Here is a 9,257-nt window from a genome sequence, read left to right as displayed (position 1 = left end):
TTGTGCTCTCTCAAATAAATAAAATCTTAAAAAAAAAAAAAAAGAAAGAAAAGAAAAGACAGTTTCTTATAAATCTAAACATACTGTAACATCCAGTAAATCACACTCCTTGGCTAGAACCCAAGAGATAAAAACTTACATTCACACAAAACTTACACACAAACGTATATTGCAGGTTTATTCATAACTGCCAAACTTGGAAGCAACCGCGATGTCCTTCAGTAGGTGAACAGACAAACTCTGGTATATTTATATAACGAAATGCTATTAAGTGATAACTTGCACACAGATCTTCAGAGCAGCTTTATTTGTAACAGCCCCACACTGGAAACAACCCAAACATCCACTAGTAGCTGAATGGATAAAACAATTGTGGTATATGCATACAATGGGATAATACTCAACGAGACAAATGAACAACCTATTGATACATGCAACAAGATGGATTAATTTCAAAATAGTTATGGATAGTGAGAAGGGTGAGAGTCCCCACTTCCCCAAACGTATATACCACATGATTCTGTCTACATAAAATTCTAGAAAATGCTTGTTGTTTATGAATTGTGGGAAGGGGTATTAGAAAGACTGAGACAATAGGATTATAAAGGGACACAAGGAATCTTTTGGTTGTGTTGAATATGTTCATTATCTTGATGGTGGTGATGGTTTCACAAGTATATACACATGCTGAAACAACACATTTCATACTTTAATATGTGCAGTTTATTTCATGTCAATCATACCGTGATAAAGTTGAGAACTAAATGTTCCCCATAAAGTCCCTATTTACCATCCCTCTTAGAAAGTCACATCTGCCAACTATTTTGGTTCTCCCATATCCCTCTCCCAATTTAGGATGAACCCTGACTCAATGTCAGCAAAAACTGGACAGCAATGAAATCCATGTCCACTTCAGTCACTAGGAATGCTAGCTGGGTCAGAGAAGCCCTATCCTCGGATCTCTCTTACGTCCGTGCTGAGGTTCCTGCCTGTGTAGTGATGGCCATAACATCAACAGCCCAGGGAGGTACAGGAATCCACAAACCTTTAGACACTGACAGTGGCCTTGGCCACAGGAGATACAGATGTCGAAGGTCCTGAGAATTTCTATACTCTCATCCCACAAAAATCATATGGACATTTGAAGATGCCTCTGCTAGAAAAGACACATATCCTCATTGGCCACATTCATCCCCACTCCATAATCTGTGTTCTGTACCAATTACGAGCCCCACCTTGCCCCATGGGCCTTCCAGTCAATGACGCTTGCCCATGGGATTCTGGACATCGGGAACTGGCTCCTATGCCGATCTAGCAGACAGAAATCCCTCAAAAGTGCTGGGGAGTATGGGAGAGTCCCCAGGAACAAGAGACCCGATTCATGTTTCCAGAAGCACCAGAGATTTTTCACACCAACTATGCCCTCCTCAGAAATGAACTCTGGGCTCACAGGAAATCTTGCCTTCCAGGCCACACGATGAGGCACACAAAGCTCTTCGCTCTTTTCTAGCAAACCCTGGGCACAATGCAAATTAGGCCAGCTAGACTGCGATCTGTTCTCTGCCATCCTGCTGACCCTTCTGAGGCACACACAGTAGATGCAGACAACAGGTGTTCCTCCCTTCATGGTGGAAGAACCCAACTTTTTCTTAATCCATTCCACACAGTGAATAGATCCCACCACACACCAGAGTAAAGATTGCCAGAGCAGGCCTGTGTCACTGCACTATTCAGAGCAGCATGGGGCAAGCAGTTCTAAAGATGGGTGATTTAGAAGAAGACAAATGAGTTTGTGGTTATTATGTTTACAGTCAACACTGTTCATGAAGAGAAATCTTGTCTGGAAATCCCCAGCAGACTCCAGTTCAGATCCTCTTAGCCAGAGCTGGATCATGTCCACCCAGAATCCAGTCATGGGGGAGGAAGTGAGGACCTCACTGGGCTCAGAACACTCATGATTCCCTCCAGAGAACAGAGTGGGGAGCACAGGGGTCTGCCTTCCCTGAGCATACTGGAGTGACTGACACACACCGTGGGACCTTTAACAGCTGGTAGCAATGAGATGGCTTCCGCCACAGGCACTGGCAGTGATATAACTCTGTCAAGAGCCCTGGATACTTTAGAAAGTGCAATGCACCTCACTTCCCACCTATGTGGTACTAACTGGGAATCTCTCCATGGTACCTGTATGAATGTACAAGGTTCACCTGCCGGCTGATGGTTCCCTCACAAAGGGTACTCAGAGAGATTTTCTCAGTTGTGAATCCTATCAGGTCGAACGAGGAGATGGAGCACTTTTTGCATTCATAAGGCCTTTCTCTAGTGTGAGCTTTCTGGTGCTAAACAAGTTCCAGAGATGTAGCTAAAGGACCACCAAAACTGTTGCATTCATGAGGCTTTTCTCCAGTGTGAACTTTCTGATGCCGAACAAGATGGGAACTTCTACTGTAGGCTTTTCCACATTCGCTGCACACATAAGGCTTTTCTCCAGTGTGAACCCGCTGATGTAGGATGAGGCTAGAGTTTCGGCTAAAGAATTTCCCACATTCACTGCATTCATAAGGTCTTGCTCCAGTGTGAACTTTCTTGTGTTGAACAAGGTGGGAGCTACTAATGTAGGCTTTTCCACATTCACTGCACACATAAGGCCTTGCTCCGGTGTGAACTCTCTGGTGTAGAATGAGGCTGGAATTGTGGCTAAAGCATTTTCCACATTCGCTGCACTCATAAGGCTTCGCACCAGTGTGAATTCTCTGGTGTACAATAAGGTTGGAGCTATGGCTAAAGAATTTCCCACATTCACCACACTCATAAGGTCTTTCTCCAGTGTGGATTTTCTGGTGCTGCACAAGTGTGTCTTTCCGGCTAAAGGCTTTCCCACATTCGCTGCACTCATAAGGCCTTGCTCCAGTGTGAATTATCTGGTGCTGAACAAGTGTGTCTTTGCAGCTGAAAGCTTTCCCGCATTTGCTGCACACATAAGACCTTGCTCCTGTGTGCACTCTCCGATGTTTAATGAGGCTTGAGTTATGGCTAAAAAACTTTCCACATTCAATGCATTCATAAGGCCTTGCCCCAGTGTGAATTCTCCAGTGCTCAATAAGGTGGGAGCTTTGGCTAAAGAACTTCCCACATTCGCTGCACTCGTAAGGCCTTTCTCCAGTGTGAAATCTCCGGTGCTGCACGAGTGTATCTTTACGGCTGAAGGCTTTTCCACATTCACTGCACTTATAAGGCCTTTCGCCAGTGTGAATTCTCTGGTGTTGAACGAGGTGGGAACTTCTGCTGTAGGCTTTTCCACACTCACTGCAGTCGTAAGACCTTTCTCCAGTGTGAACTCTCTGGTGCTGAACAAGTGTGTCTTTGCGGCTGAAGGCCTTCCCGCATTCACTGCATGTGTAATGTCTTTTTCCACTGTGAAATTTCTGGTGCATTTTTAGGTGAGACAGGTGAATGAAGGCCTTTCCACACTCTTTACACACATGTGATGTTTCTCCACTGTGCACTCTTCTGTGATTAAGTGCTAATTTCTCCTTGGACATATTTCCACATGGTAGGCATCTAAAAGGTCTTACTTCACTATGACTTATCTGGTTGCCAAGGAGAGTAAAGGTATTCAGCAAGCCCTTCCCATTGTCAATGCAACTGAAAAGCACCAGTCCATCATGGTCTCCCTGGTGTTGGCCAAGACTGGCGCTGTGCAGGAAAGATTCCATGAACTCAGTCCTTTTGCATGGAATAATCCCATGGCCAGGAGTCTGGCAACGGAAGAGGCCAGAGCTGTCCACCAAGTCCACCCCTTCCTCCCTGCAAGTAAAGGGTCTCCATAACATGTGGACTGCACAGCTCTTCATATATGAGGCCCCACCAGCATTCCCTCTGAAGAGATCCTCTCCACTATATCGCTTTTGGTGCTGGTAAAAGTTTGCACTGAACAAGAATCCTCTCCCACACGGGCCATGTGTGTATAGTTTCTGCAGGGGGTGTGATCCCTGGTGTTCGGCCAAGTGCAAAATGTCTTTTAAGAGTGGGTCACACACCTCACATGGGTGGGCTTTCTGGATAAATGCACCTGACTCGGGAGTCCTGAGCTGCGACACTCCTATACAAACGCTCTGCTCAGAAGGAGTATCCTCATTATCTGTTACACGCCAACAGCCTGAAAGCAGAAAGAGGATGGTGAGGTACACGTTGACTTTGGTGAACAGCTGCAGCCCCATCACATACGTGTGTGTGAAACACCAAAAAATGAGGGCACTGGCTTGCTGGTGGGACAAGGGAGCCAGGATCAGAGCGAGGAAAGGCCCACTGTCGGTCCCAGGCTTCTAAAGTTAATAGTAAGGAGAAAGGATGGGTAGACACAATGGTGGTACAAGGTATTGGGAACAGAGGAGAGTTTTCCAGCTCACTCCTCTATGGAGTAGGGCCTTGGCTGCTGGTGCCAGCTGAGCTCTGTGCAGAAAGATGTGTCCGGGCCCAGGAAAATCTGACTGCGAATAAGTATCTGGTTATTAAGGATTGTTTAAGGATATGTGCACAACTCATTCCACATGAAAGTAGCCAGCACTGCAGAGCAGAGAAAAATGAATGAGACACTGGTGAACACACGGCAGGCTGAAAGTGTGATCTGAACCGAGCACTACCATGCCACTCCCCCAGCTCCCATTCTGCAAGGCCAGACCATCTCTGGGTCTCTCTCACTGTGGCGAGAGTCAGGTCTGCCCTATCAGACACCCAGGACTTCCTGCCCCTCTCCAACTGGGCCTCCCACCACATGGGATCTGAAGTTGTCAAGAAAACACAGGGCAGATAAATGGCCCAGGCAGACCCGCATCACAGAGAAGAAAATTAAATGTTAAAAAACAGAACCTCGAGGGAGGTTTTAGCAGAACAGCCCTGAGACATCCACGAGCAATGACCACAGCCGTACCTGTAATTCCTGGCATGCTCAGGCCCCAGGAAATGTCAGCTATGGGATGAGGGCAGAACCTGGGACACCAAGGTACCATGGATCTGGAGAGTTACCTGGCCAGGGAGTATACAAGCCATGCTGAACCCGCTGAACAGACTGAAACAGCCCTGAACTCCTAACCCATTCCTGCAAGACTTTGGGCAGAAAGTGTTGGAACTGCTCAGCAAGGTAGGGGAGACTACACACAGCCCAGCCCTGGCACCCACAGCCCTCCTTACTCGGGGAACCAAAGAAGGGAGGGAGAAGAGTCACTGAGCTGGCTGGACAAAAAGAGCTGCCTCTTGGAAACAAGGGGATAACTAAACCCAAGGGACACTGGAGGGAATGTGAGGGCCTGTGGAAGGCAGCCTCTAAGATGGCCCTGGGAATAGTATTCCTGCCCTTGTGTAAGCCTCTTCCTTTGCCTGTAGGCTGGACTGCCTGACCCATTTCTAAGGATAATGGGATGTCACTTTCAAGGTCAGGTTAGAAAAAGACCGGATTCCATCCCGAGCATTCTCTCTTACTCACTTGCTCAGAGGGAAGGCAGCTTCCATGTTAGGAGGTCCACTACAGAAAGGCCAACATGACAAGGAACCAAGGGAGGCCACTGGTCAACAGCCAGAGAGGAACTAATTCTCACAGTTCAACAAGCCACAAGAAATTAAATCTTGTGAACAACCACATGAGTGAGCTTGTAAGTGGATTCTTCCTGAGGCTGTTGTTCAGATGAGAACACAGCCCTGGCTTGACAGCTTGACTGAAACCTCATGAGAAAGCCTAAGCAAAAAGGATCCAGGTAAGCTGTGACCAGGTTCCTGATGCACTGAAACAATGATTTTTTACTGCTTTAAGCCTCTAAATGTAGGGCAATTTGCCATATACCAATAGATAAAACAGGGACTTACCCAGTGAGGCCACAAGTGCAAAGTTCTCCAGCATCACATCACGGTACAGGAGTCTCTGAGCTTCCTCAAGGAGCTCCCACTCCTCCCGGGAGAAGTACACGAACACATCCTCGAAGGTCACACAGCCCTGTCATGATGGGGGACAGTTGAGCCCACAGGTAACAGGAGTCCCCAGTCTATCCATTCACACAACCACCCCTGGTCCCTCTCCTCCCAGCCTCCCACCTCAGAGGAGATACCAGGTCTTGGCACCACTAGTGCCTGCTCCCTCATGTCTCTCTGATCGCTGTGTGTGGCCCAGAGCCAGGCAGGTGGGCCGATAGATAGTGTGTCAGCTGTGGGTCTTCCATGAAGGGCACAAACTCTTTTGCTGGCCAGTTCTCCTGGTGTCCTTCAGACCAGGCCTCCCAGACACAACCTTAAGGCCATCGGTTCATGCTTCTCCCAACATGTACATCATTCTTTGAACCACCTTCTTCCCGGTTGGAACCACCACTACCACCAACTTCCTGGTCCACAACATATGCACCTACAGGGCACACCCCCCCATGCCACTCTGCACATGGTATGTGGGAAGAGCTCATGTATCTTTGTGAGAGGCACCACTGTCACCCAGTGCCTAAGCAAGAGACCCAGTCCTCAGTCCCAAGTTTCAACTTTCTTGTTATTAGCTGCATTGCCGCCATGACCTGGAGATACTTCCTCCTAAATGTAGCCCACAACTCCACCCCATTCCACATACTGGCTACCACCTTTTGAACTTCTGCAACCAGTACCTCTTCCAGAACTAAAAACCTGCATCCAGCTTGACGTCTCAACTAAGGAGTCTCTGGGACTTCTTAAACTAAACAAGAGAAAAGCCTACTTTCCAATATTACCACAGAAAATTACTCCTGCTACCAGCTTCCCTATCTCAGTTGATGGCATTTCCATCACTCAAACAGGTAAAGAAAACAAAACAAAACAACAAACGAAAACCCCCAGGGTCACCCACAACTTATCCCTTTCTCTCATTCACCCTCCACACCAGAAAATCTGGTTACCATGCTTTAAAAGCTATACAAAATCCACCAACGTTTCTCACCTCCGCAGCCACCTCTCTGGGCCAGTTACCATCAACACTCACAGCCTACTGCAGTAAGTGCCCCACTCATACCCATACTCTGTTCTCAACCAAAGAGCAGCCAAAGGGAGTCCATTAAAATCTGAGTCAGGTACCTCTCTCTTCTGCTCCAAATCTCCCATGTCTTTCATCACCCTCAGAATGAGGCCCAGCTCCTCAGCCTGCCATTCCTGCCTGACTCCTGACTTTATTCCCAACAGACAATTAAGATCTGTGGTTCCTTGAAGACTCCCAACTCAATCTTACCTTCCAACATTTGCACTACGCTGTTCCTGGGCCCAATCCACCCTCAGTCCTCATCCTATTGGCTGCCAGAAGTAGGAACCTCTCTATATAACTCCTGGCCCGGATTCAGAATGCTGGGCTAGAAATGGCCCCCCTTTATGGTCTCCAGACTCAAATGCAGACAGAAGGAAAAGTAAACAGTCCCAGAATATCACTATGTCTCATAGTGGGCCCTACTTTAAGAGCAGATACCAAACTCATACACTTCCCTAACTTCCACTGCCGCCGCTCTGGTCCACCTACCATCAACACTCACTTGGTCTGTTGAGGTAAGCTCCACTCTGGTCTCCCTGCCCAGCCCCATGCCACCCCCACATCTTTCCATTCTGCAGCCAGAAGAAAGGCTATTAACACCTAAGTCAGATCATCTCCCATCTTTGTTCCAAATCTTCCATGGTTCCCACTACCATCAGAACATAAGCCCAGCTCCTCAGGCTGCCATTCCAGGCCTGACTCCTGACCACCTGCTGTGTGTTCTCACCAGATGTAACAGGGACCTTTGGTTCCTGCAACAATCCTAATTCATTCTCACCACCAAGTATTTGTATCAGCTGGCTCCTGCTTCTTGGAAACCCTCACACACCACAACCCATCGATGCCGGTACTGGGAACCTCGCCACATTTCCGCCAGGAGTGACCGCCCTCCGCCGCCTTTATACTCAAGAGCAGGGAGAGTTGAAGGCAAAGGAGGAAGGTGCTTGAACACGCCACCCTCTATCCTAATTGGTGAGGGCCTGAGGGACCCTCTGCTCACCTGAGCCCCGTCCATCAGCGCCAGGGCCGCCATGGAATCCTGTGAGCAGAACCGGGTCGTGAGAAGCTGGCAAACCGGGCAGGCCCTGCGGGCTCAGCCGGAACCCCAAAGCTCCACTAAGCGGGGAGACCTTGGGGCGTCCGCCGCCCTCAGAGCTTGTCTCCCCGTGTGAAAACGCGCACAGGCTTAGGGCGCCGCGGCCGGGGGCGTACGAGGACAGAGTGCAGATGCGAAGGCCTCGGGAAGGGCGCAGCCCCGGAGGACACCTCCGCGCAAGGCAGCCGGTCCCACGACGGGGCTCACGGAGGGCAACAAAGGCGTGTATTTTACCGATCTCCCCTGCTCGGTTCCGAACAGCCGCGTGGGAAGCGGACCCGCCCCGGTCCCGGAGCCTCTACCGCCACTGCGGATAATCTTGGCACAGGCAAAAGACGTCACGATGGCGACGCCGGAAGTCCCTCCTCAGCGGCGCGGGGAGACGGGAAACGCCTGTCTTCCGGGCTGTCATTGGCACGGCGTCTATGCGACGAGCACAGATTTCTGGGTAATGTAGTTGGTACCCTGCATCCACGAGGCAATGGGCATTATTCCGGTTTTTCCTGGCAACTGCAAAGTCGCCCGGGGCGAAGGCCGCTAGGAGGAGAAAGATAACGGAGAAATACGGTCCAGTAGTGCCAAAGCTCCTCTTAAAGGAGGACGCACCCATATTTCTGTGGTCACCTGGGACAAAGCCACGTCCTCAGAGGTCTCCAGCACGTGGTCCAGTCTTTAATCCTGGGGGAGCTGCTTCACCTCTCTGAGCTTTGGGGGCTGAAATTTAAACTGAATAATGAATATGCCTCGCAGGAGGGGACTTTGTGTAGTATCATTGAGTGTTCCTCTAATTCGTTGATTCCCAATTTAAGCCCCTGACAGGCAGTAGCATCATCACCTGTGAACTTACCGAAAATCAAAGTTCTCCGACGGACATGTAAACCCTGGGGGCAGAGCCCTAGCTTAAGCTAGAGAAGGGGAACTCTCTTGAAAAGTCATGACCAGGGCACCTGGGTGGCTCAGTCCGTTAAGCATCTGCCTTCGGCTCAGGTCATGATCCCAGGGTCCCATGACCTAGATCCCACGATCTAGCCCCGCGCTAGGCTCTCTGCTCTGTAGAGAGCCTGCTTCTCCCTCTCCCTCTGCCTGCTGCTCTGCCTGCTTGTGCCCTTTCTCTCTCTGTGTCAAACAGATAAAGTCTTT

The 9,257-nt window shown here is 49.3% G+C and overlaps 1 protein-coding gene across 1 annotated transcript; it reads right to left on the bottom strand.

Annotated features, from left to right (window-relative positions):
• Positions 1–707: 707 nt before the first annotated feature.
• ZNF304 (zinc finger protein 304) lies at positions 708–8,583 on the bottom strand. Its single transcript, XM_008706536.2, has 3 exons — positions 8,022–8,583; positions 5,860–5,986; positions 708–4,159 (listed from the first exon to the last, which is right to left on the bottom strand). Exons 1-3 carry the CDS (start codon positions 8,052–8,054, stop codon positions 2,340–2,342), a joined length of 1,980 nt encoding a protein of 659 aa, XP_008704758.2. The 5' UTR covers positions 8,055–8,583; the 3' UTR covers positions 708–2,339.
• Positions 8,584–9,257: the final 674 nt, after the last annotated feature.

Source organism: Ursus maritimus, unplaced genomic scaffold (assembly GCF_017311325.1).
Source record: "Ursus maritimus isolate PB19 unplaced genomic scaffold, ASM1731132v1 scaffold_19, whole genome shotgun sequence".
Classification (NCBI taxonomy): domain Eukaryota; kingdom Metazoa; phylum Chordata; class Mammalia; order Carnivora; family Ursidae; genus Ursus; species Ursus maritimus.
This window is presented reverse-complemented; position numbering and strand designations above follow the sequence as displayed.

Excerpts from the sequence above, each read along its gene's own strand:
- ZNF304 (XM_008706536.2), bottom strand. The coding sequence starts at position 8,054 with ATGGCGGCCCTGGCGCTGATGGACGGGGCTCAG. Across the intron at positions 5,987-8,021 it reads CGCTGATGGACGGGGCTCAG|GGCTGTGTGACCTTCGAGGA; the intron begins GTGAGCAGAGGG and ends CCATCATGACAG. Across the intron at positions 4,160-5,859 it reads TGCACTTGTGGCCTCACTGG|GCTGTTGGCGTGTAACAGAT; the intron begins GTAAGTCCCTGT and ends TTCTGCTTTCAG.